General features: G+C 39.4%; 2 protein-coding genes across 3 annotated transcripts in view; one reads left to right on the top strand and one right to left on the bottom strand.

Annotated features, from left to right (window-relative positions):
- SERAC1 (serine active site containing 1) overlaps positions 1–8,413 on the bottom strand; it is a 28,180-nt gene extending 19,767 nt beyond the window's left edge. For both annotated transcript variants that reach the window (XM_063308059.1, XM_063308070.1), the window contains exons 1-3: positions 8,338–8,413; positions 3,357–3,448; positions 763–799 (exon numbers count right to left, since the gene is read on the bottom strand). In XM_063308059.1, coding sequence (XP_063164129.1) covers positions 763–799; positions 3,357–3,448; positions 8,338–8,345 — 137 coding nt within the window. In that variant the 5' untranslated portion in view covers positions 8,346–8,413. The remainder of the gene's footprint in view (positions 1–762; positions 800–3,356; positions 3,449–8,337) is intronic.
- A 92-nt stretch (positions 8,414–8,505) lies between these two features.
- On the top strand, positions 8,506–19,340 carry GTF2H5 (general transcription factor IIH subunit 5). Its single transcript, XM_063308047.1, has 3 exons — positions 8,506–8,646; positions 9,482–9,537; positions 17,526–19,340. Exons 2-3 carry the CDS (start codon positions 9,503–9,505, stop codon positions 17,704–17,706), a joined length of 216 nt encoding a protein of 71 aa, XP_063164117.1. The 5' UTR covers positions 8,506–8,646; positions 9,482–9,502; the 3' UTR covers positions 17,707–19,340.
- Positions 19,341–27,988: the final 8,648 nt, after the last annotated feature.

Here is a 27,988-nt window from a genome sequence, read left to right as displayed (position 1 = left end):
AGAGTATATAAGTTTAACAAACAAAAAGAATGCCCATTTGCTTCCTCTTGCCCTCTTTCTTCTCTCTCCTTCTCTCACAAGCAGAACTGTCTTGCTTCCTTGTTGACATCCAAACTAGGCAAAGTTTCTTCCAAATCAGGATAGGTTTGTGGGACAGACTATGGCTAGAAGGTAGCAAAGCAGTAAATCATGCAGAGATGCAGCAGGAAGATATTTTAGATCAGCACAAGCCACTAAATGATAATGTCACAGTCTTTATTGCTTTGCAAGGATAGAGAACACAATTAACAAATATATGAACTGAGCATGAAACAAAATCTCTTCTAAATGTCAATTTCAAATAAGGAAAGGCAAAACTCGTTGGTAGATTAGAAACCAAGTAGAAAGCCATAAAAGGAAAAAAAGAAATGACAAAGCCTAATCAACTGTTTTTCAGCACTCGCAATTTCTAATCAGGAATGACTGATTCACATGGCTCATACTTAAGGGCCCAAATTTTAAAGAATAAAGGAATGCGGGTATTGACTATTTGTTATTATAAGACTATGTAACATATTAAATGGGGTCATAGTTAATTCTGAAGCAGCATTCAGTACCAGATAATATTGTCAACTATACTATATACATATTTATAAACAGAGTAAGAGTTACAGCATGCTAAACATATTCACAACTGAAAAAACAATATATTTCACACTTACAGACAATGATACTTCAGTTTTATTCTAAAAGTGAAATTAATGTTTGCTTATTAAAACTTACCCCAGAATAAGTGAGCCAGTTAACTTCGCAATTTTTCCTTAAAAATTAAAAACTCAGTATCACTGCCTATGCAAAGTGGATGGTTTAGTACAAACATTACATCAGTAATAACAAATTATATACAGAGGTTAAATTAACTGTACTTAGTTTATATTAAAATCAATATGGGAGTCCATTTAACTTCTAATTTAAATATTATTTATTTACTAACATATTTTTATGCCAACACAATCAAAAAAGACTCTTGGCAGCTCACACAGAAAAATAATGGAATATAAAACAAGCCCCATGCAAATATAAAAACACAACAATGCTACAATACCTCTGTATCTGGGGATTTACTATCTTTGATCCTTTACAGGGTTGCACTGCCCCAGACAGACCCAGTGCACAATCTGGGGGTCCTCCTGGACTTCAAGGTGTTGGTTGTGACCTTTAAAGCCCTTCATGGCATGGGACCAGGTTACCTGAGGAACTGTCTTATCCAAATTACATCGACCTGTCCCACCCGGTCCGGCAGGAAGGGCATATTATGGACCCCATTGGCTAAAGAATTTTGACTGGTGGGGTCTAGGAGAAGAGCCTTTTCTGCTGTTGCCCCCACCCTATGGAACATCTTGTCCCCTAAGGTGAGGTTGGCCCCCACTCTTCTGGCCTTCCGGAAGAGCATCAAGACCTGGCTCTGCCAACTAGCTTGGGGATCCAAGAGTGGTAGGCAGCCCTGGGCGTGGTTGCTGATTTGAAGATGCTCGCCTTTTGGTTTTAGTTTTTCTCTTTTAACTTGCATTTTTTGTGTTTTTTTATAATGGTTTTTATGCCCTTTTATTTGTACACCACCCAGAGTCACTTCCATAGTGAGATGGGCGGTGTACAAATTTGACAAATAAATAAATAAATAATAGAAAGAGAAGAAAAAGATGGTAACATCAAACCAAAGCAAATCCTGGGTTCTACAAAAGAGTCCCATCCTTAATAGCTTGTGAAAAATCAGCAAGAAGGGAACCAGCCTGATCTCCATAATGTCAGTGCTACAACAGAAAAGCAGCACCTCCTTGTCTCAGCCCACCTCAAACTTCCTGAAAGTGTGGGATGTACAACAGTTTCTCATTGCTATAGCTAGTTGGTTGGGCCGAAACTGGATGGAGAATGTGGACCTGAAGTATCCGACTGCCAAACCATGAAGGCCTTCATAGGTCAAAACCACCTTAAACTGGACCCCAAAATCAACTGGCAACCAATGCAGGGTCCACAAAACCAGAGTTATGTGCTCCCAATGTTGGGAGCCCAGAAATACACAGTTTCTGAATATTTTTCTCATGACAGCCTCAAATAGAGCGCTAGATGGGTAGTGTAATCTAGGCAGATCGTGATAAGAGCATGAGTTACTGTTATGAAGCCTTTCTGCCTCAGGCAAGGTCACAACTAGTTAATTTAGTAGTAATTTAATTAACTCCTACTCAAGGTTACATAAAACTAATTCCCACTTTGTCCTATGGAGCAAGTTGCAGCTCTCTGCACATGGGTCCAGCCACTTAAAAAAGGCACAAATAATATTTTCTAGTTGGGAGTATGCCCACTCAACTTGATGGGATTATTTCTGAGAAACTTGCTTCAGGTCAGAACACTCAGTTTGGCAAACTAACCTGGCAACAAAGCTCAAGTTGTGAATTTAGTAGAATTTACTTCTGAATAAACTTGTACAAGTTTAGATTCACAACACTGGTTTGCTTCCATTAGCAGAAACTGATGACTTTTACGTATGTATAATCCTCCTACCATCATCCTAAAAAGTTTTAAATTATGGAATACTTATTGGGTTCATAAAATATTATTCTAAACAGATTTCATCATTGGAAATCATAGTCTCATTAATATAACTTGATCTGAAAAGCAAATTGTATTAACTTAACACTTAAAGATGACCTAATCAACATTGTTCAAATATTTCTTAGATGGCTATCATTTAATATTATGTGTTGGAAAAGCAAGTTCATTCAACACTGCATTTAAGAAAATATTTAACCCATTCTTAAATATAGCATAAATACTATAGTGATGCAGAACATAGTCACTAAGGTCCTTCTCAAAGACCTTAACTTCAAATTTCTATCATGGGTGAATATACAATGTACAATACAATGAATATGACAATGAAATAGTCTTTATATTCATATTTCCAATGGTGCATATATTTCCTCTTACAGAAAAGAAAATAGAAACAAATCCCATAAATCGAAAGTTCTTCAGCAATCCTATGGAATGGTGATAAATATTTCTCCAAAGGCTGCTGTCCTAATTGTCTCTAGGGAAGAATATAATTTCCACCCCTTATGGATTTTTGCTTAAAAAAGAAAATGAACATACGATTTATTGTTTTGATGATTAGGGTTAGGCAGGATAGATTATAGAAAAAAGAGTCATGATGTAACTTTAGAGAGGTTGCATAATGGTACTTATAACTGCTGTGAAGATCGGAAACAACTGCTTTATATCTTTCTTTATAGATGTGCAACCAAGCCTCAGATGATGAATTTATCTGGGAAATCATTCAAATAAAATGACAGTCAGACTTGTGAATATAGAATTGCACTTACTGATATCTTTCCATGATTGACCAACTTTCCATGATGAACCTAAAGTTCCTATCTTTCTAGAGCAAACCACACAATAAGCAGCCAGAGACATTCTGTAAAGGCACAAAAAATCGATTTAGAACATCAATAGGATTTTAAAAAAAATGTTCCATCCATCAGTTATGCCCTAATTTAATACAGAGGGAGCATGATGTTCTTTTCAAAAATATATATTGCAAGTTTAGTTCATGGATTTCATAATGGTAAAAAATAACCCTCCAGTACTCTTTCAATAGAATGAAGAATTATATCACTTTCCAAACTTTTGATAGGGGAGACCTTTCCCTTATGAATTTAAATGAGAGGTGCAATTTGTTTTACAATATAAAATAATATATTTGCTTTATTTCTTATAAGGTAACTATTCTGGACGTCCATCTACACTGGAAGAGGGGTTCAGAGACACAATGGTAAGTCTAGTAAATTTGCTACAAATCTACAGCAGAGTATTGTAACTATAGCAAATTATTGGATCTCAGTGATATTCAGCACAGAGATTCTGAACAAGGAAAGTAGCAAAGAGGCCAATCAAGATTTTTTGGGGAAGGTGTTCTACAGATGTGGTATTGTTTGAAAAAAAAAATTATGTGTTTCTTCCTGTTGTACCACTGACCGATGCAGCCAATACCAGTTTACTCAATTAGCCTGATTTTGGGAGTTTGCATGATACGCTTCACATTAACTAGTTTGCTCAATATCCTATGGTAAAATAAAGACAGCTAGTCTGTAGTTCCTTCAGCAAAGGATCGTTACCTTGTCGTGGTGCTGGAGCTTGAGCACCTCAATGATGCCATGAGCTAAACCGTGAAGGGCCACCCAAGACGGGAAGGTCATGACAGAGAGGTCAGACTAAATGCGATCCCTGGGGAAGGTAATGGCAACCCACCTCAGTATTCTTGCCGTGAAAACTAAATGGATCAGTACAACCAGAGATATGTCGGTATACCATCGGAAGATGAGACCCCCAGGTCGGAAGATGGTCAAAATGCTACTGGGGAGGAACAGAGGATGAGCTCAACTAGCCCCAGACGTGATGACGCAGCTAGCTCAAAGCCGAAAGGACGGCTAGCGGCCGACGGTGCTGGTGGTGAACGGCGAATCCGATGTTCTAAGGATCAACACACCATTGGAACCTGGAATGTAAGATCTATGAGCCAGGGCAAATTGGATGTGGTTATTGGTGAGATGTCAAGATTAAAGATAGACATTCTGGGCGTCAGTGAACTGAAATGGACTGGAATGGGCCACTTCACATCAAATGACCACCAGATCTACTACTGCAGACAAGAGGACCACAGAAGAAATGGAGTAGCCTTCATAATTAATAGTAAAGTGGCTAAAGCAGTGCTTGGATACAACCCCAAAAACGACAGAATGATCTCAATTCGAATTCAGGGCAAGCCATCTAACATCACAGTGATCCAAATATACGCCCCAACCACAAATGCTGAAGAAGCTGAAGTAGAGCAGTTCTATGAGGATCTGCAGCAACTACTGGACAACACGCCTAAAAGAGATGTTATTTTCATCACAGGAGACTGGAATGCTAAGGTGGGCAGTCAAATGACACCTCGAATTACAGGTAAGTATGGCCTGGGAGAACAAAACGAAGCAGGACACAGGCTGATAGAATTTTGCCAAGACAATTCACTCTGCATAACAAACACTCTCTTCCAACAACCTAAGAGACGGCTTTATACATGGACTTCACCAGATGGACAACACCGAAATCAGATTGATTACATCCTTTGCAGCCAAAGGTGGCGGACATCTGTACAGTCGGTAAAAACAAGGCCTGGAGCTGACTGTAGTTCAGATCACGAACTTCTTCTTGCACAATTTAGGATCAGACTCAAGAGATTAGGGAAGACCCACAGATCAGCTAGATATGAGCTCACTAATATTCCTAAGGAATATGCAGTGGAGGTGAAGAATAGATTTAAGGGACTGGACTTAGTAGATAGGGTCCCGGAAGAACTCTGGACAGAAGTTGGCAGCATTGTTCAGGAGGCGGCAACAAAATACATCCCAAAGAAAGAGAAAACCAAGAAGGCAAAATGGCTGTCTGCTGAGACACTAGAAGTAGCCCAAGAAAGAAGGAAAGCAAAAGGCAACAGCGATAGGGGGAGATATGGCCAATTAAATGCAAAATTCCAGAGGTTAGCCAGAAGAGATAAGGAATTATTTTTAAACAAGCAATGCGCGGAAGTGGAAGAAGACAATAGAATAGGAAGGACAAGAGACCTCTTCCAGAAAATTAGAAACATTGGAGGTAAATTCCAGGCAAAAATGGGTATGATCAAAAACAAAGATGGCAAGGACCTAACAGAAGAAGAAGAGATCAAGAAAAGGTGGCAAGAATATACAGAAGACCTGTATAGGAAGGATAACAATATCGGGGATAGCTTTGACTGTGTGGTCGGTGAGCTAGAGCCAGACATCCTGAAGAGTGAGGTTGAGTGGGCCTTAAGAAGCATTGCTAATAACAAGGCAACAGGAGATGACGGCATCCCAGCTGAACTGTTCAAAATCTTGCAAGATGATGCTGTCAAGGTAATGCATGCTATATGCCAGCAAATTTGGAAAACACAAGAATGGCCATCAGACTGGAAAAAATCAACTTATATCCCCATACCAAAAAAGGGGAACACTAAAGAATGTTCAAACTATCGAACAGTGGCACTCATTTCACATGCCAGTAAGGTAATGCTCAAGATCCTGCAAGGTAGACTTCAGCAATTCATGGAGCGAGAATTGCCAGATGTACAAGCTGGGTTTAGAAAAGGCAGAGGAACTAGAGACCAAATTGCCAATATCCGCTGGATAATGGAAAAAGCCAGGGAGTTTCAGAAAAACATCTATTTCTGTTTTATTGACTATTCTAAAGCCTTTGACTGTGTGGACCATAACAAATTGTGGCAAGTTCTTAGTGGTATGGGGATACCAAGTCATCTTGTATGCCTCCTGAAGAATCTGTATAACGACCAAGTAGCAACAGTAAGAACAGACCACGGAACAACGGACTGGTTTAAGATTGGGAAAGGAGTACGGCAGGGCTGTATACTCTCACCCTACCTATTCAACTTGTATGCAGAACACATCATGCGACAAGCTGGCCTTGAGGAATCCAAGGCTGGAGTTAAAATCTCTGGAAGAAACATTAACAATCTCAGATATGCAGATGATACCACTTTGATGGCTGAAAGTGAAGAGGAACTGAGGAGCCTTATGATGAAGGTGAAAGAAGAAAGTGCAAAAGCTGGTTTGCAGCTAAACCTCAAAAAAACCAAGATTATGGCAACCAGCTTGATTGATAACTGGCAAATAGAGGGAGAAAATGTAGAAGCAGTGAAAGACTTTGTATTCCTAGGTGCAAAGATTACTGCAGATGCTGACTGCAGTCAGGAAATCAGAAGACGCTTAATCCTTGGAAGAAGAGCAATGACAAATCTCGATAAAATAGTGAAGAGCAGAGACATCACACTGACAACAAAGGCCCGCATAGTTAAAGCAATGGTGTTCCCTGTAGTAACATATGGCTGCGAGAGCTGGACCATAAGGAAGGCTGAGCGAAGGAAGATAGATGCTTTTGAACTGTGGTGTTGGAGGAAAATTCTGAGAGTGCCTTGGACTGCAAGAAGATCAAACCAGTCCATCCTCCAGGAAATAAAGCCAGACTGCTCACTTGAGGGAATGATGTTAAAGGCAAAACTGAAATACTTTGGCCACATAATGAGAAGACAGGACACCCTGGAGAAGATGCTGATGCTAGGGAGAGTGGAGGGCAAAAGGAAGAGGGGCCGACCAAGGGCAAGATGGATGGATGATATTCTAGAGGTGACGGACTCGTCCCTGGGGGAGCTGGGGGTGTTGACGACCGACAGGAAGCTCTGGCGTGGGCTGGTCCATGAAGTCACGAAGAGTCGGAAGCGACTAAACGAATAAACAACAACAACAAAGTCTGTAGTTCAGTAACCACAGAGAAGAATACTCAGATTTTCAGTAAAAATCTATGTGTTTGAATAGACCTGCGTGTTTTTATAAGTAACTTAGTCAAAATGCCTGAACTGTGCCATATATGAATACTGCATGTAAAATAGACAGAGGAAGTATTTAAACCAAATGCATGTTCTAACAGGTACTGTTTTTTCATACAGCCATGGGACCATAAAAATAAATGGCAATTGATTAGCAAATGAACCTTTGTTTGTGAAAATGCCATCTGACTTCATGGAAAACAACACAACTGCCCAAACGTTTCAGTTTTGCGGTGACTCAACCTTCTAAACCTGATTAACTGCCTTGTAGCTGTTTCTGAAAACAGATCCATGAGTGTGGGAGTGGTGACTAATTTCATACATTGGATAACATCATTCACTAGAAAAAATATTTTATTCAGAAAAGAAAACAACTGCATAGCTCCTACACACGCTGAAATAAAACATGCTCAAGATTGCAACAGTCTTGCCAAATGTAGGGCAGTTTACTTTTCAGCAAACGTGCAAAGGATTGCAATTTGCAAACGGCACAGAAATCCCCCCTCTCTCCTAATATTAGGGGTGCGGCACAGTGATAGGGTATGCTCTAGGCCACTGTTTCTCAACCTCAGCAACTTTAAGCTGTGTGGACTTCAACTCCCAGAATGCTGGCTGGGGAATTCTGGGAGTTGAAGTCCGCACAACTTAAAGTTGCTGTGGTTGAGAACTTCTGCTCTAGGTAGCCAGTGACAATTAAACACACAGAGTATGGATAGAATCAAGTCTATCATTGCTGAGTACAGCTATCATTATACAATGGACAAAAGAGTTATACGAGCTCCTTCGCAATCTTACTCCATATTCAGGGCTTTCTCCAGCTAGGCAAGGCTGTTCTCCAGCCCCGACTTCACGACCACGCACCAAGTTGGCCCAAACCACCGCTCTCCTCCTGACCCCTCCCCTACCTGCCCATCTCGGCTCCCCGTCCCACTGTCAACGACGAAGCCTTTCCATACCGCCCACGCTCTGACGTCAACGTGACCCACGTTAGCACCCCCCCGCTCGCCGCCCTCAGGAGCCAGCCAATCCAAAGCCAACAGAAGGCAAGCGCCTGCGCGGTTGTGGACCTTACTTCTGAGTCGGCGCTTCTTCCGCTCCCACTTCTTCCGGTCGGGGGACAGGAGTAACCTGGTGTGTTCGTCGCCAAGGCAACGTTGCTTGACGGGTGAAACACAGCCCCGTGTTTTGCTTTGTTTTTCTACCTTGCAGTGAGGGTTTTTTTTCTTGGAAGGTCTTTCCCTTTCTTTCTAATTTCTCCATCGTTTACCACGCGTAATCCCTGGTGTCTCTGGCATTACGGATTGCCTTTCTGTTTTGCGAACCCTGTGCAGCTTAAATAGTTGCAGCTACTCTCTTTTAGATTAGTTTTATCCAGAGATGTTGCACTATAAACCCCATCAATCTGGGCGAGGATGATGGGAACTGTATTTGCAACCTATCTGGAAGATATTGCTAGTAGGACTACCAGATGCTTTGGTAAACCACCACCATGCGCCCTCCTCCCTTCATTAGCCTAAATTAGGCTTCTCCAATTTACGATTAGGGCCACCAGATCTGGGCTGCAAAAATCCAACTACAAGAAAGAGTTTTCTCTCTTTGTTGCCATCCAGGGTCCTCAAAATTGTTGAGCCTGGAACAAAAATCTCCAAAAAACATATAAAGTGATCTTGAATTTGAAAATGGGTCTAGTTCTAGACAGGTACTATAATAAACAACTAGATACAAATATGCCAGATTCAAGACAAATGTGTTATTGGTAGGGCTTTACTTTTCCTTAGTTTTTTAAAAAGTGAAATGTATTAAAATATTGAAATGCATTCAGAATTGTAATAGCTTTGAATGTAATTGATTGCTTATAAATAGTATGTTAATTAACTGTGCAGGCCTATGCTGGTTCACTTGAAAATTAGTAAACCTGGATTCAGCTGAACCTTTGCTCAACTGAACTGCATAGCATAGAAGCTTTACCATCATGTAAATTGTATTGATTTTGTTCATTTTAAGACTGTATCATTTTCTACAAATAGTTTTTTGTATTTGATGTTTTAGGAATCTGACATTGTGAGGAAGATGGTGAATGTTTTGAAAGGAATACTTATAGAATGGTAAGCAACAGTATATTGGCAATGCAAGTCCTACTCCAGGCATGTTAGAAGTCTAGTAGCATGAGCAGGAAATGTTTATGTTGTAACATGGTTACAAGAAACAGTGAGTTCTGGTTGTAATCACCAACTGAAATAGCAAAAATAGCATATTGTTATTTTAAAGGAACATAATGTTCCTGAAATATGATACAGTGTATTATTCATGTAACCTGTAAACTATGAATATTTGGTATGCCTATTTCATATTATAAAGATGGGGATTATTCTGCCAACAGTCTCATTCATCCTTTGTTCTGACTGTTATGTTTAAAGTAGATTTTTCCTGGCTTAAGTAGCTTGTCAATATTACCCTTAACTCCAATTTCTAATTATTAAACTAGTTGTCAGTTGTTTAAATGCCGGATTGTAAAGAGTCCAGTCAGCCAGGACAGACTGGGCTGAAACAGCAATTACTCTCTTCCACTAGTATTTGCTCCCACTACCATCTGTCTACCTCCTCCGCAAATAGAATTATAGAAACAAGGCCAAAAAGGGAGGTACTTTCCCCTTTCTGTAATCTGAATAATGCAAGGGCAGTTTAAGACGAATATCAATTTGGAGGATCCTAGGCCTCCTGAGCATTATTACTAGATTCCAACCACCAAGACATGGTTCTAAAATACCAAATCCAGGCTACAGAAATCCAGACGATCACTGAATGGTAGCATAAAATTAAGAGTTTTATGCATCTCTTTGCTGCATCTAGTGGTCTGGATTTTTGTAAACCCTAGTTTATTAAGAACACACAGCACAGAAAAAATGGGTGGGTGCTAGGTTTTTAAAAAGGGATTAGTCTTCAGAAAGAGCAGTGTGTACATAGAAATAATGGGGAGGCCCCAACTAAGATGGAAGTTAAATTCAGAGAAAAATTTGCTTTCAAGGAAATCAGAAGCAGGCATTTTCACTGCACATTTTGGATGGGGGGCTTACATTCTTTCTTACAGCCAGCTGCTGTAGAACTCCAGCAAACTGCTCCTTAGTATTTAACTTCAAAGGAAGGGAAGTTGTTTTGGCTCAAAGATTTGGCAAACCAGCCCTTTACTACAGATAGAAAGACTTGTGTACAGGACAATTGTGGATGTATTGTGAGAATCTCTAGCAGATTCTCTGTGGCTATGACACAAAATGAAGGTATTTCTTAGACTAGTGGCTGTGAAAAGAATTTGAAAGAGGTATTTCACAAAATGCATTAGCACAAACAATGCATTTTTCTTTGAAGTATTATAGCAGCTGTTTGTGTGTGCATGTACAAACAGCATTTCTTCTGGAACCATAAGTGAACTGGCTATGCATGCACATACATGCAGAGACAAAAAGGGACAGCTTTCAAAACAACCATGTGAGCCTTGATAAGGGTGCAGCTGCCTTAACACTTTGAAGAAAGATGCCTTAACACTAGAAAGAAAGAAAAGAAAGAGAAAGAAAGAAAAAACACTTTGAAAGATTTGTTCACAGTAATATACTTTTCAAAGCACCTGTTTCAAATTCTTTGCAGAGTCCTAATGTTTAGTTATCAATTGTCCAAGTGTTTAATATGGGGGAATTGTATCCTTCCTCAGAATCTCTTCCAGATTGGGAAATGTTATTGGAAAAAGGTATCTATTCTGAATGGATCCTATGATGAAAAATTTATCTATTTCATCTGTTTCTAAATTTAATTTCTTTTTTGATGATATAAAATCTGTGATTATGTTGGTGACTGTCACAGCACAGCACAGCACAGCACAGCACAGCACAGCACAGCACAGCACAGCACAGCACAAAATAAATAAGACCCAATGCCAGCCGCTCGGGCTGTTTTTGGTGCCCCTGTAAGGGCACATGTAACACTGCTGCTGCGCGAGCTGCATTGGGTACCAGTTTGCTTCCGGGTCCAATTCAAGGTGTTGGTTATCACCTTTAAAGCCCTACATGGCATGGGGCCAGGTTACCTGAGGGACCGCCTCTTCCCCATTACATCAGCCCATCCCACCCGATCGTGCAGAGAGGGCATGCTGCGGACCCCGTCTGTGAGAGAATTCCATTTGGCGGGGTCCAGGAAACAGGCCTTCTCTGCAGTAGCTCCTGCCCTGTGGAACATGCTGCCCCCAGAGGTGAGATTGGCCCCATTGCTCCTGGCCTTTAGGAGTCTGAAGACCTGGCTTTGCCGCCTCACTTGGGGCAGAGAGGGGAATAGAGCTACACGTGGATGGCTGCTATAGACCACTCCTCCCACACATGGACTGTTTTACATTCTCCTGCCACTTGACTTTTTACTTTTTTACTCTTACTTATATTTATTTATTAGAATAATTTTATATTTGTATATTCTATTTTATTGTGAGGTTGTTTTAATTGATTATTGTAAACCGCCCAGAGTCCCTTGATGGGAGGAGATGGGCAGGGACAAATTGAATGAATGAATGAATAAATAAATAAATAAATAAATAAATCAGTTAATCTTTTCTAATCTGATGTTTTGGCCTAGTTTCAGAACTGAAGCTGACAAAGTCGCCATAGTGAATGAATTGTGCTATGAAAGGGACAATTGGAACATAGCCCTTTGATACTTGTAGTATACATAGTGCCATTTGATAATCATGTGCTGTCTTGCAAGGATTGGGATCCTAATATTAAACTCCAGCTGTTCCTGAAGGGTAGAATCCAGATAATATTACTTGTTGGTATTTCTCCCTGGTTTATGGCCAATGGGATCTGTAAGATTCAGTTTTGTGCTTTACAATACAGGTAGTCCTCTGTTAATGACCACTTGCTCAGCGACCGTTGGAAGTTACAATGGCACCAAATGAGTGGTACTTATGATGTCCTCAAAGTTCCGGTCATCCCAGCACTCCTGTGGTCATGTGATCGTGATCTGGGTGCTTGGCAACCAGCTTGCACTTACGACAGTTGCAGTGTCCCACAGTCACATGATTACCATTTGTGACCCTCCCGCCTGCTTCCCACAAGCAAAGTCACTGGGGAAGCCAGCAGGTGTCATGAGTAAGGATGGCGAGCAGGGGGCTCCCATCCAGACTGTCAAGCGCATGCGTAGCACTGAGGAATTGGTCAGCCATTCAAAGAGACACAGATCGGGACCGCCTTAACCTTTGGGGTTTATATGTCTGGGTTTTCCCACGCTTCTTCAGTTTGTTAGGATTCCTGTTAAGTGCTAGCAATAAACATTAGAGACCAGTTCCTTGTCTCAGCGTGTTTCCTGGCTGTTAGGACAGCAGGGAAGGTCACAGGTCACTCTGGTAAGTCTCCTGCACCTGGCAGCAGCCACTCCCACCCTGCTGTGCTTGCACCGCACCGTCCCCTTGCACACAGTCCCACACCCCGCAGCAGCCACCCCAAACTCCACTGCACTCACTGCACTGGCTACCCATGCACCCCCGCACTCCCCCATCTGGCAGCAGACTAACCTGCCAGCCGGCTTGGACTTCCTTTTGGCTTCCTGTCAGCCCTTCCAGGTAAATCAGACAGGAAACATGACTAGATGAACTAATCCTAATTTATTGTAAGGCTACATTAACAGAATCTTGCAAGTCTGACAGTATAGATCTCCTGGCCTCCCTGTTTATCGTTTTGGTTTTTTTCCTAAGTTTCTTCTTTAGACTGTTACCCTCTCTCGGACTCCCTTTTCTTTTATCTGATCATTCCCTCGGCAGCATCTCTTCCCTCTGTTCCCCAAGGTCACCCTCACATTCCATCACTTTCTCACTGACTTTGCTTGTTGGAAGCCAGTAGGAAGTTGTGAGGAAGTACTTGCTTAATGACCCACAAACCTTGCTTAACGATGGCAACAGAGACTGCTGGGATTGCCATCACAAAGTGATGCAGTCACATGACATCACGCTTTACAACTGCATTGCATAGCAACGGAAATTCCAGTTCCAATTACCATTGAGGACTACCTGTATTTAAGTTTTACATGAAACTATTGGAAGTAGTCATTCAGAGACTGGGCTATAAAGTCATCATCATGCACATGATACTTGTATATATGATCTTAAGGACATAGGGAAAATCACTGGCTACTGTTTCTCTGCATGAAACATCTGGTTTGAACATAATCTCCACAATTTGCACTTAATTCAGATAGGCTAGAAATATTCATACTGTTTGATTGTTGTTTAATGGCTCAGCCTGTCTTGGATAAGGTTGCACTCCTCTTATAACAGCACTTTTGAGGTTGCAGTGCTCCTTGGCTTGAATTCTCCTGCTGGAATATATTCATGAGAAGCAGCACTCTTTTCTGACCTATGCTTTTCTGACCTTGTACTTAAGATTGTATTGATGACAGGACTTTGTTACAATTATTTGTGACCTTAATACTTCTGGGTAGAATGTTAGGCTATAAGTATTCAGAGAGAGCCAGTTTGGTCTAGTGGTTAAGGTGCTGGGCTAGAAACCAGGAGACTGAGAGTTCTAGTCCTGCCTTAGGCATGAAAGCCGGCTGGGTGACCTTGGGCCAGTCACTCTCTCTCAGCCCAACTTGGTGCAATGTAGACTAGCCTCCTTGTCTACGGGCACCAAGTTGGGCAACGTGACTTATCACGGCTAAATAGTCTACACATCTGGCTGCTAGATTTCACAAGGATTTCCCAGCAAGAAAAAAGCATGAACACTGAACAATTAAAAAAAAAAGTATTCAGAAATTGCAGCAACTGCAAAATATATGGACTAAAGTTAGGTAAGTGTTGTGCCTATTTTACTAAATTCACATCAGTTGTCAGTCTCTTTCTGTGACTAATTTAATTTAACCTTCACAGCCATAGGTTTTGGTTCCTGAGAAACTTAACAATACTATCAGGCATAGGTTATCTCAGTGTATTTTGTCATATGAACATTTGCTCTGGATTTTTCATCTACCTAAGGCACGGCAGATGTCTTTTCAACTATGGTAGCTATCTATGAAATGTCTTCCCAGTTGAGGCTTTCCAAGATCCACTATCAGTCAAGCCTGCTTCTGATTCGGAAAGCGAAACTCTTTCGGAGTCAGAGGAGGAATTGGAAACTTACCAGGCTGAACCGGGAAAACGAAACTCCAGGATGAGTCAGCAGCATGGGAAGAGTCCAAGGCGCTGATTGGTCAAGATTTGGGGGAGGACTTAAATCGTCCAATCAGCGTGCGCCAACGTGAGGCAAAAAAGCACGCGAAGGAGAAGGCGGCCCGATTGGCTGCAGAAGGGTCCAGGCATGTGAAGGATCGGGATAAAAGGCGGACGTGCAAAGGGTGAGCTGCCGGAGACAACCAATCCTCCCAGCCTCCGGTGTCCATGGAAGAGTCCTTACCTGCGTCAGAGACAGCGTCTGTTGCCAAATGGGAATCAGCACCTTCGCTCTGCTCTGAAGAGGACTTGAATCCTGCTTCTGCTGCCTTCAGGGATCCTTTGCTCAGCTAGCCCTGCAGTCTTGGTTTCACCTCTAGTCTTGAAACTCCGTGATCTTCCAAGCGGCTTCTTCATACTTGGAAACTCCAGCGCCACCGCGTGCCTTCGGTTTCGGCCAGCCGTGCTTCATGTGCTCAGTTGTGTTCAGGCATTCCACACCTATCTTGTTCAGGATCTGGTATCCAGCCCAATCCAGGGCTTCCAGCCGAGTCCGGTTTTGTTCCAAGTTTGCAGCCTTGCTCCAAGTCTCCAGTCCAGAGAATCCAGCCTAGTCTAGGGCTCCCAACTAAGTCTAGCCTTGCTTCAAGTTCCAGTCTTGCTTCAAGTCTTCTTCCCAGTCCAGAGTTTCTAGTCAAGTCCAGCCTTGTTCCCAGTTCCTAGTCCTGCTTCGAAGTTCCAGTTGCTGCTTCCAGTCCAACGCAAGTCTCCAGCTACTCAGTGATCCAGCGCCGGAGCAGTTCCAGTATTGTTCCAGTTCAAGACCTGTTGCCTTTGAATGCATCAGCACCTTGCGTTCCAGCCTCATCCAGCCTCCAGTTCCAGTTAGAAGTCCTGTCCGCTGCCTTGTTGTGTTCCAGTCGGGCTCTTTGAACCCAAGTCTTAGTATATCAAGGACTTAATTATTGTAAATAGTTATTAATAAAGAGTATTTTTGATATTACTCTGCCTGGTTGCGTAGTCTGAACAGGACATCCACGTTATTTATTTATTTATATTTATTTATTTATTTATTTAAATTTTTCAAATTTTGCCACTGCCCATCTCTCCCCACAAGAGGGACTCTGGGCGGTTTACAATAAAAGCAATCAATTAAAACAGTAACCATAAAATATAAATACAAATACATAAAATATAAATACAGTTATCAAATATAAGAGTCTAAAAATAAGAATAAAATCCAAGCGGCAGAAGATCTAACTCAGTCCATGTGTGTGTAAGGAGCACTCTTAAGGCGCCAGCCATCCCCAAGAGTAACTATTCCCCTCCCCGCCCCAAGCAAAGTGGCAGAGCCAAGTCTTCAGGTTCTTCCAGAAGGTCAGGAACGATGAGGCTAGCCTCACCTCTGGGGGCAGAATGTTCCAGAGAGTGGGAGCTACTGTAGAGAAGGCCTGCTTCCTGGACCCCGCCAAACAGAACTCCCTTACAGACGGGGTCCGCAACATGCCCTCTCTGCATGATCAGGTGGGATGGGTTGATGTAATGGGGATGAGGTGGTCCCTCAGGTAACCTGGCCCCATGCCATGTAGGGCTTTAAAGGTGATGGCCAACACCTTGAATTGGACCCGGAAGCAGACTGGTACCCAATGCAGCTCATGCAATAGGGATGTTGTATGTGCCGATCTAGGGGCACCGATAACCCACGCAGCTGCATTCTGGACCAGCTGTAGCTTCTGGATACTCTTCAAGGGTAGCCCCATGTACAGCACATTGCAATAGTCTACATGGGAGATAACAAGGGCATGAGTGTTCGAAGGGCTTCCCAATCCAGGAAAGGGCATAATTGGTGTACAACGTCTTTGAGCAGGAGCCGTGAGTCCAGGAGGACCCCCAGATTACACACCGGGTCTGTCTGGGGTAGTGCAACCCCATCCAAAACTAAAGATGACAATTTCCTGGATACGGAGGAGCCATTGACCTACAGCCATTCCATCTTACCAGAGTTCAGCTGAAGCCTTTTGTTCCCTATCCAGACCCCTACAGCCCCCAGGCACCGAGAGAGGGCAGTAACAGCTTCACTTACCTCACCCGAGATGGAGATGAATAATTGCGTATCATCAGCATATTGATGATACCTCATCCCATGGTGATGATCTCACCCAGTGGTTTCATGTAGATGTTGAAGAGGAGTGGAGAGAGAACTGAACCCTGCGGCACCCCACAAAGGAGGGGCCGAGGGTCAGATTTCTTGCTCCCTATCACCACTGATTGGGAGTGGCCCTGGAGGAAGGAGGTGAACCAGTGCAAATCCACGCTGCCCACCTCCAACTCCCTGAGCCACCCCAAAAGCATACCATGGTCGATGGTATTGAAAGCCGCTGAGAGGTCAAGATGAGCAAGGATGGATGCACCGCCACCATCTCGCTCCCACCAGAGATCATCCATAAGTGCGACCAATGCTGTTTCCATCCCTTGTCCGGGCCTGAAACCTGTCTGAAAGGGGTTTAGATAATCCATTTCATCCAGAACCCTCTGGAGCTGCAATGCCACCACTTTCTCAACCACTTTCCTCAAGATGGGGAGGTGGGAGACTGATGAAAATTGTCCAGTACAGTATAGCTTTGGATGTTTGATCAGGGTTGGCTATTTGTGAGAACCTTGAAAATTCTTGATCTCCTTAACATACTAGGGTAGTTACCATTTTTCTATCTCATCATATAGTTTCTGTGTTTTATGAATTTCTGTTTGGTTGCTTTATAAAGTTTATGACATTTAATGTATTTCATAAGTGTGGTTTTATTGTATATATTGATATTAGCATTGTAACTATTGCAGGTCAGATATTACAAAAGTATATAAACTTAATTCGTTGAAGTGTTATGTGAGATTATCATAATTTTGTTGTTGTCCCCACAGTGACCCAGCCATGAAGCAATTTTTGCTGTACTTGGATGAATCAAATGCCCTGGGAAAGAAGTTCATCATACAAGACTTAGATGAAACACATGTTTTTGTGTTGGCTGAAATGGTTAACTTCTTGCAAGAGAGAGTTGGAGAATTAATGGACCAGAACTCTTTTCCTATAACACAGAAGTAAAAAGTGGGGCTGGATATGGATACATATGGAACTGAAAGCCTGTACATTTTTCTGAGAATTAATTTAAGGGAGATTAAGTAATAGTCACTATAATAAGTGAGCTACCTACCCCCTCCCCACACACACATCAAGAATTCTTTTATTGTTTTCAGTTTTGTCCTGAGTTAAAAATATAATTGTGATAATAACTAATTAAGTGTTTGCCAGTGCAAATGATTTTAGGATTTGATAGTTTGAGATTCTTAGGATCTCCTGTGCAGAGGTGGGTGGAATGGTGATATTGATATTCAGTTATTCTCTGTAATTCTTTATAGAGAAAGCCACCTTAAAACATACAGGATAATAGAATGTGAGGGACTTGTTTTTTACATTTCCAAAGAAGACTATTAAATTTTGTAATTTGAGTACTCTTGAAAAGCATACATTAATAATGTGCACGCTACATGGTGCTGAATAACTTAAATTTGTTTTATAACCTAGTCTTTTTTTATTCGGGTTAGTATATTTCACTAGGTTCAGTGAGATTTACTCCTGAATTAATGTGTGTAGGATTAATTCAATTTCTTCAATTTAGACACCGCCCTATTCCAGATTGACTCTTGGCAGCTCGCAATAAAACAAGACAAAATAAATCAATAAAGAGAAAGAGAACAAGATGGCAAATCTGAACAACCACCCATACACATACTGTACAAACATAGCCAACAGCCCCACCACAACCGCCTCAGACCAAGGCTGGAGAACAGAAAGATTTTGAAGGCTTGTTGGAATGCCAACAGGGGAGGGAACCACACAGACCTCCAGGAGAAGCTGATTCCAGGATGGCAGCTAGTGTATCATTTTCACGTGAACTTTATTTTTAAATTTCCAGCTATTTCCTGTTCAACATTTTATACCATTACTATAAATCATCCTGAAAAAAAACAACTGATTTTAAAACATTCATCAATGCATGACTGTTCAGACATGCAGTACCATCCTATGTATGTTTATTCTAAGGTCCTCCTGTATTCCATGTGTCAGTCTCATTTCACTATTCATGAAATGATACTTCTAAGTAAATTTCCATATGTTTGGATTGGAGATAAATAAATGGCTATTGGTTTGGAACCAAGCTGAGAGTTGCCATAAGAATCTACAGAAATGGCTCTCCTCCCATTTTCTCTAGCAAGAGCTTACATTCATAGAAAAACTAGCTTCAACTCTGTATTTGTAAATGGTTGAGAAATATACAACCACAAGGGTATTTTAGGTAGCCTTTTAAAAATTTAGTTCTCCAAAAGTATTTATGTCAATATAGATACTGGATGAAATGTTTAAGTTTTGTATTACTCTGCTCATGAAGATGTTAATTTACTAATTTATTAAGCTTGTTTTCTCTTTCAATCCCAAAGGTGAAATAGAAAATATCTATTTATGACATGCAGAAAAGTGCTAAATTTAAATAATTAAAAGTTGTACTTGAAGATACATTAATGCTAGACAGTTGTAAAAATAGACTTCTAATATTTGAAAGTGTTCATGGCCCATAATAATTGAATAACATTTGCAGCAAAGATAAAAAAAATACTTGTCAAAGATCTGTACTGTCACTTTGCATAGTTTGTTGTTAATAAATGTCAGGATGTTCAAAAGGTTGTCTATACTCATATTACAAAACTCTTATCTTTAAGCCTTTGTTTCGTTATCTCACCTTCTTCTGTGTTCGTTTTTGGCACATCTGAATGGAGTGTGGAATAGTGGTTAAAATGCTGTACTAGATATGGGATACCCAGGTTAAAATCCCCCCTCAGCCATGCAAGCTGGTTGGGTAGCTTTGACTGAGGCACTTTTTCTCAGCCAGCAGGTTTAGGCAGGACCTCCAATAAAGGAAACGTTCACAAACTGGTGTAAGAGTCACTTGCAACTCCTGCCCAGCAAAGCCTCTTTGCAACCAAATTGTGATTATTAAGGTAATAAAAGAACATTATTACATAAAGAGGGAAATACTAAACTTAACTATTAGTTAATGTTCATTAAATTCAATGTTGTTTCATCCTGGTCCTCTTCAATTTTTGGACTGTGTTCCAGGCTTGCTACTCATGGCCAAGTATGGCATTCAGATCAGGATCTGGCCTTTAGCTCTGAAATCTCTTGTTGTCAAGGCTGAAATCTCTTGTTGTCAAGTTAGGAGACAGGGCAGCATCATCTAAAGGTCATATAAGATATTTTATTCATGTGAGTTCTTGAGATTAGGAATATGTTTGGTATTTTTATCTGGAATAGTTAATCTATAATGTCAAATCATATATAGTTAATGACACTTGCACTAAAGGTTTGATAATAGTAACCAAACCTAAATTTACAGACATGCTTTGATAAGAAATAGATCAACCATGCCTTTCTTCTGCTTGAAACCACAATTTTGATTTGGGATGTTACTTCATTTTTTAAGGCCATAATTTGGAGTAGCACTTTGAAAAAAAGGAATGTTCCCAAATACGAACTGTCTACATATCTGGAACACATAGTAGTTTGGCATATGGTCCTATAGCTGGAAACAAATCCTCAGTCTTCATATTTATTTGTTTTCATTCTAATAATTTGTTTTCTATCTGAACTTATCACGAGTATAACACCAGTTTATATATAGTTCTCTCTAATGTATATTAAGACTAAAAAAAGTAACAGCCATTGCTAACCTATTCATTTAATCCTAAATAAATATTCTGAAATACAGTTTATGATAGATAATCGTACTTCTTTGTCTTTTCCCACCAGTTGCTTGATTTGTTATCTTTAAATTACTTTATGTTAGCTTGGTCAGAAACACTGAAAAATCACAATATTAAAATTTTGTTGAATGTATTAAACTAGTAGCAGCCTGGTTCACATATACTAATTTATTTATTGAGAAACTATGCTTTAGAAACAAAGGTGACTGGGTTCAGACATAGCAATTAAGCCATAATGTAGTTTGTTTGATCTTGCTTTAGTGTGATACATAAACCCAACCATCAACATTCATGGCCTGTTGATTATAGCTTAGTTTTATGAGTGAACCATATTTATATGATTAAAACAAACTATGAGTTAATGGAATGTGTAACTATAAAGAGATTAAAAGGTGGTCTCTAGTTCAAGTCTAACTGCTTCCTTTTACCAGTAGCCTATATATTGTTGCAAAATTCTGAGAGTGCCTTGGACTGCAAGAAGATCAAACCAGTCCATCCTCCAGGAAATAAAGCCAGACTGCTCACTTGAAGGAATGGTATTAAAGGCAAAACTGAAATACTTTGGCCACATAATGAGAAGACAGGACACCCTGGAGAAGATGCTGATGCTAGGGAGAGTGGAAGGCAAAAGGAAGAGGGGCCGACCAAGGGCAAGGTGGATGGATGATATTCTAGAGGTGACAGACTCATCCCTGGGGGAGCTGGGGGTGTTGACGACCGACAGGAAGCTCTAGTGTGGGCTGGTCCATGAAGTCACGAAGAGTCGGAAGCAACTAAACGAATAAACAACAAAATATTTTGTTGCACAAAGAGATCCTGACCGAGGTCATTTGGATTCTCTAGGAAGGATAACATGGTCCTATGATGATTAGTAGCACAGCACTTGGGACATACCTTATATTGGGGGGCTCCAAAGTTAAGTCTATACATACAAACATACACAATACCTATGTTTTACGTGGCCTCTCCTTTTATATAAGATTTTAAAATATATATATTTAGACTGACAGCATCATGTACTGGGATCTGCCACCTGAAAATTTTGCTGAATTCTGCTACACCATTTTGAAGTCGGAAAAAATTGGATTCTGGAAACTCTGTATTGATTCCAGATTGGAATTATGCTATGTGCATAATATGATCTGTGTTTAATCATTCTATAAGTGAATCACGTGGGATGGTTCCAGACTGTCGAAATGAACTTGAAGGTGTGACCAGTGGTCCTGGAGAGGGCAAGTAGGGAGGAAAAACAAGATATGGATGTGAAAAGCTGAATGGTTAGCCTGTATGAAAGGATAGGGGGTTTCACAGGAAGGGCTAAATCAAGGGACACCACTAGGAACAGGATAGTCATGGTTACTAAGAATTACTGTAATCCTTGCTGCATGGATATCACACTGACCACTGCATAGCTAATTTCTGAAATCTAAAAAACAGAGAAGAACATTTTAAGCAGCTTCTTTAAGCTTTACGGTGATGAACTTAAAATACATTTCTTGTTGCAGCTTCCACTAGGCCCAATGTTTTCCTTTTAATTTACAAAGAACACCATTAACCAACTGGCTATTGTGGTGATCCATTACAGTTAATAATTATGATGCATGAACCACTTTTAATATGCTTTATATTCTCTATGTTTTAGAATAATAACCCAGTCACAAGTATCCCCATTTTACAGCTGGGAAACTGAGATCCTTTATGTAATTATCAGCCCGTTGGTGACAGGATATTTCAAATAGATCCAAGCTCATTACCTGCTTAATGAATCAGATTGCTATTTGCTCTCCTCCCTGTACATTTTTTCCACAATACATTTTTGTGATTTTTGCTTACACTTGTTGTCATGGTTGGAACAAAAATGAGTAACTCTTAGAGAAAAAGCAAGGGTTTTTTTTCCCCTTTTCTATTTGACATTTATTTGCTTTATATCAGACATTCATCTTTTAGTCTCAGGCTTGTCACAGAAAGCATGCCAGTAAGGGGAGCTCTTACCAATTTTTATTTTAAATAAAATGGAAAAAAAGAATGCAATGAATATCTGTGAGTCATGCATACTTTTTTTTAAAAGTCAGGTTATTAGTTGCTTTGGGATGAAGGTAATGTCTGCTTTTCAAGCACTGGTAGTTTATCTGGGTTGTTTGCATTTGTCTTTTATAGTTTGATAAATAGAATTTGGAGGATAAGAAATAATTTGGTATGAAAAGAGACTCCTTACTCATTATAGGAGAATTGTCTAAAACAGAGCTGGCCAGATGACAGCTCATAGAGTAGTCTGTGAGATGATTTTTCAAGTTCCCAAGATTTCTAAATGAGATGTATCTGCTCTCCCATCACCCAAGTTCAGATTTTATTCTATTGTTTTTCCTCCTCTGAGTTTTTCCTGTTGCACGTCTCCCTGTCCCCAGTCCCATTTGTACATCTTGACTGGGTTTCGGCAACACACTAACCCAGGATATGATTTGTTTGCTTTTGCCTTAGCTTATTGTGTGACCACAGCTAGTTACCATTTGTAAACCCTGTTTTATGGTAAAGATGGGCTGCCAGGCCCTATTTTTGTTGCTTTGTACAAGATCACATCATCAAAATATAGCAAAAGCCCACTAATTAATTTTCAGTTATTCTTTTTAATGATTCTTTTTCAAAATGTGGGCTAACACAGGTACATTAAGATTACACTAGACAATGCATATGCTTCACTTTTTAAATCACAAGCCCCCATAATCCCTATGGAAGAAAAAAACTTAAATCTATTCTCAAACATAATCAGTATGTCATACCCTTGCAGACTTCAGAGGCCAACCTTGAGGAGGTGGAAAAGTCTCTGATCCCACAAGGTGGCTTCTGGTTTATCACAGTACAATTATGAACCCAGCCACTGATTTTTCATCCTGCCAAGTAGCAGAAATAAACCATTTTGTGGATCCATACAGCACAGAAAGTTATAACTCTAAAGAAAAAAGATTGCTCTTATTAATTTAATAGGAACAGGCAATCTACCCTCATTACCTTAATATTACCCACTCAAGGGCACTAAATATAGCCTATAATTTATGGTAATGTAAACCTATTGTCCTGATTTAAATATTGCATAAGGATTCAATGGCTTGTATATGGACCAAAACCATGTTTTATTGATCGATTGATTGCTCAGGCTCTTATGCTGCTTCAATTGCAACTTACTGTAAGTGGCATACTCCCCAGTTAGGTAGCAGATTAAAAAAATACAGTAGCACAATATAACATAAACAAAACTACTAGGCCGGGTGCATAGATACTAGGAGAAATTAAGCCTGGGTAAGATGTAGGCTATTTGAAAAAAGCAAATAACTGTAAATGTAATGTGAAAAGATATGACTATCTGTCCATCTGTCTTAAGATGTGATATATTATATCAAGAACAGGGAAAAGTTCTTATTTAAAATATGAATGTTGATACTCAAAGTACTTTCAGTTCTGAAATGTTACATTTTTGTACTTTTGGAAGGATCTGAATAATTTATAAGTTTTACTATTCATACTGATGGGATGACTCAAGTTTTAGATTCTACAAGTAGTTTTTAGAATGCTAATGTCTCTGACTTAATACCATGGATTTTGTAGAAACATGCTTTATATTGTAGCGTTTTGGGCCCTTCTAAACCTAAAGTAAATTAATATTATGAGTAGCGATAACATAAACGGGGAAAATTATCACTTTAAATCACTTGCATTTATGAAACTCACTTGCCTCTATTTTTGTACCAAATATTATTAAATTCAAATGTTAATTTCACAAATCAATATCAATACCAGGTGAGAATTCACCTATGCCACCAAGTATAACAAGGAATCAATTATGTTATTTCATTGCCACAGAAAAGACAGAAAACAGTTGAAAATGAATGGAAGAAAATATATTCACGTTCTGTACATTTTAAGGCAAAATGTTTCAACACAAAAGTTTGACAGAAAGAGTTGATAACTATATATATATCTATAAAATGTTTTCCTTCTGCTTTTTCCTCATAAGTTAGGGTCAGCTGACTTAATTAGATAATCTTACACTGGACAGTAATGAAACAAAAAAAATTCATTTATATTGTGCCTGTTTTGTGTAGAAAATTAGTTTCATAAGATAAATATGCATGTTTCACTTAAGTGCTTAAGGATTTTGCTTTTACCTGGGTAAGTTTGTATAAAACAATGTTTTTCAAACTTGGTTTAAAACATTAGAAGGTGAAGTTTTCTTTGAGTCAAGCTCAGTTGGTGACTTCAAGTGGTTTTCTTGCCAACAGTATAAAAGTAGTTTGCTATCACCTTCTTTCAGGCTGTTTTTCCTATTCCTTAGTCTAGCCTGCATGCCTGATATTCCCTATCTCCCATTCATGCTTTAACTAGGGGCAACTCTGCTTAGCCTTTCAAGTTCAACCTAACTGAACTTGCTATAGGAAAAAATTAAAATCCTTGACCAAAAGTTCCAAATATTTGAAATTCATTAGTTATAGAATAATGTATTAAATACATAAACCTATCATTATTTGATCTAACTCATTAGCTACTATGATTGATTTGTATTATTATCAACACCAGCTAAGATAGGGATAAAATTTGGATGGCAACAATCTGGATGATCATTAGATGGCTGCAAAGTTTTCTCCATCTCTTTGCTGCCCTCTAGTGGTTGAACTGTCCTAGCTAAGAGCTAGTTCTGGCAGTTGTACTTGTTATCACAGAACAGCCTTCACAAATAGTTCTGAGGAAAGAACTATTGGAATACTTACTGTATGTGAATGTTTCATGGACATTACTTTCCTGTTAGTGGAAATAATAACTATGGAAGTCAGCTGTGATCCAGTCATGTTTTAAAATAATCTCTATAACAGAGAACATATGGAATATTTATTTATATATCTATATACTGTAAACAGACACACATGGACATAAGAAATAGAAAAGCTAGAACATATGAATGCAAAATGGATATTAAATACTAATTAAACAAAACTAATATACTGTACTGACCTAAGCGTGAAGAAGAAAAAAAGAGAAAAAAACAATACTAGAACTAATAAACTGATCACATAATTATACTAATTACTATCACTCAGTTTTTAAACAGTTGATTCTTGACCACATGAATTATAAAGTCCAGGATTTCCTTTTTGCCCGTAAAGTGTCAGTTCAAAGGCTGAGAGTTGACAAATGTTGAGCCAGCCTTTAAGATCTGGATGGAAGTGTCATTCTAGGAACACATGATAATCTTTGTAGGCACTGCCCAAGCATGATAGATCCAAAGTTTTTCACAAAGGAACAAATGCCAGATTTTTAGAACATAATTTTTTTCCAAGAACCTGGTTCATCTCAGGAAGAATATCCATCCAGTAGAATACTGATAGACAGGACAGGAGAAAAGGATCTGGAATCCATGGTGGTGGGATGTCAAGAAGCTATGAAGAATGAAGATAGCACACTAGCTAATTAGCAGAAACTGCATTCTGGGCAACTTCAGCATGGACTACCTAACTAGTGTTCAAAACTGCAGCTCAACCCAATATAGTTGTAATACATTCCAAGTCAGGTACTTAAGGCTATTTATAGATGATTGATTGTGATACCTTTGATGGAATATCTCCAAGCTACTGCTTTTTACTAGCATGTATTAGGTACATTTATTTAGTGCCATCTTACCTCTACTCAAGCCAATTTTGCAGGTTTTTTTAGCACTTCAAGCAATATCGTGAGGAATACTAGACAAAAAACTAGAATAACAGCACATTGGTGATATACACCTTGATGTAACTTTTAAATAAATACATTGCTTATTTAAATTTTTTATGTTGCTTCCTATTTAAAAGACCATTATAATCTCTTCTATAACATATGGAAGACTTATAAGATTTCTAAAAACATAGCAAGAACTGCCCAGAGTCCCCTTTTCGGGAGAGATGGGCTGTGATAGAAATTTGAAATATAAATAAATAAATAAATAAACCTTACATAATCACTTAAAAAAAACACATTCACTTACTGAGAAGAAAACTGAAGTGGTGGGGGGCATCTGTTCTTCTCTCAAATGAATAATTAAGGCAAATTTTTGATTTCAAAAATGATGTCTTAAGAATACAGTTCCCCTGTCTTGGGAGAGGAGAATAGGAATTGAGGGTCTCTGCTTATAGCAGTTTTCTCATTAGAATTCTGGAGGTGGAATCAGGTTGGCATCTGCCAGATCCAAAGTTATTCCAGTTTGCCTCAGATTGGCTCCATCTTAAAGTCCTTCCACTTTATCCTCCCAGGCTGAACACTGAACAGTCTTCCACATACACTCCTGATAATGAGAAATGGAAGTGTTTCTTGGGGGTGGGGGGTGAGGATTTATTCTTAGGTTGCCCTTCTGGATAAACTCCCATAATTCCCAGTTTTCATTACAAAAAAGAACTAGTTTCTAGGCATTCTAGAACCAAAGATACAAAGAAAAACATATAATCACTCCTTTGCCTGTTTGTAAGAAAAAGAAAACTCCTGCTTTTCTGGGAGTTTAAACAGCAAATGAACAATCTTATCAGAGATAGACATGCACAGTTCAGAGAAAGATTTTTTTAAAAAAATGCTTCCTGCTGGGAAGTGTTTTGCTAAAAAAAAAAAATCAGACATCCAGAGTTGTGCATTTATTCCTAAAGAAAAGGCAGGAGTACTTTGGATACAGTTTTTAAAAATTGTGTTCATTTTTTTGTTTCTGAACTTTTAAAAATGCTATCCTGTCAGTGAAGAGAACAATATAGAGCTATTACAGAAAACAGTAGTTGATAGATTATGAGCTATACCAGACCTGCAAGATAACTAGCATTGTTTTGCCAATATGAGGGAAGAGGGCGTATTACAAAATCTTCAAAGGAGTCTGATGTTTGTTATCCAATCTCCTGATGTCTGTATGTATATGTGTATGTGTGTCCTTTAGGGAAATATATTTGGGAGGATCTGAAGGCAATTTATTAAGGACTGGAAAAGTTTCTGGCATATGTGTATCAAGTTAGGCGAGGCTGCAAGTTTTCCTTTCCCTGGCCTCCTTTTTTTTCATATAATTTTTATTACGAATTTTAAAAAGGAGATAAAAACTAGCAAAAACTATATAAAGTAAAGAAAAAAAAGGGAAAAAAATGAAGAAAAGCCAAAAGTGCAAAAAGAAAGAATGAAAAGAAATAGAAGTAGCTTCCAATTTTCTTTATAGCAATTATAAGTACAAACACAAAATTATCTCTTACTCTATGGTTACAACCCCCCCCTTTTTTTCCTATTATCTATTTTTCTTATCTCAAAACCATAAATCATCAGTTCATTTTTTTCTGTTTCATGCAAAAAGTCTGTAAGGAGTTTCCAGTCAGCAATAAACGTAGATATTATCCTTCCTCTAATCAAGTCAATTTAGCCACCTCTGCAAGTTACATCATCTTCACCAACCATTCCTCCTTGTGGGTAGTGCCAAATCTTTTCACTTTTGTGTGTATAATCATCTTGCTGCAGTTATCATATATAAAAACAAAGTTCCATAACTTTTTTTTCCTTTCCCTGACCTCCTGAGTAGATCCTCCTCT

Source organism: Candoia aspera, chromosome 1 (assembly GCF_035149785.1).
Source record: "Candoia aspera isolate rCanAsp1 chromosome 1, rCanAsp1.hap2, whole genome shotgun sequence".
In the NCBI taxonomy this organism is placed as follows: Eukaryota; Metazoa; Chordata; class Lepidosauria; order Squamata; family Boidae; genus Candoia; species Candoia aspera.
The sequence above is the reverse complement of the archived record's forward strand: the minus strand, read 5'-3'. Positions and strand labels throughout refer to the sequence as shown.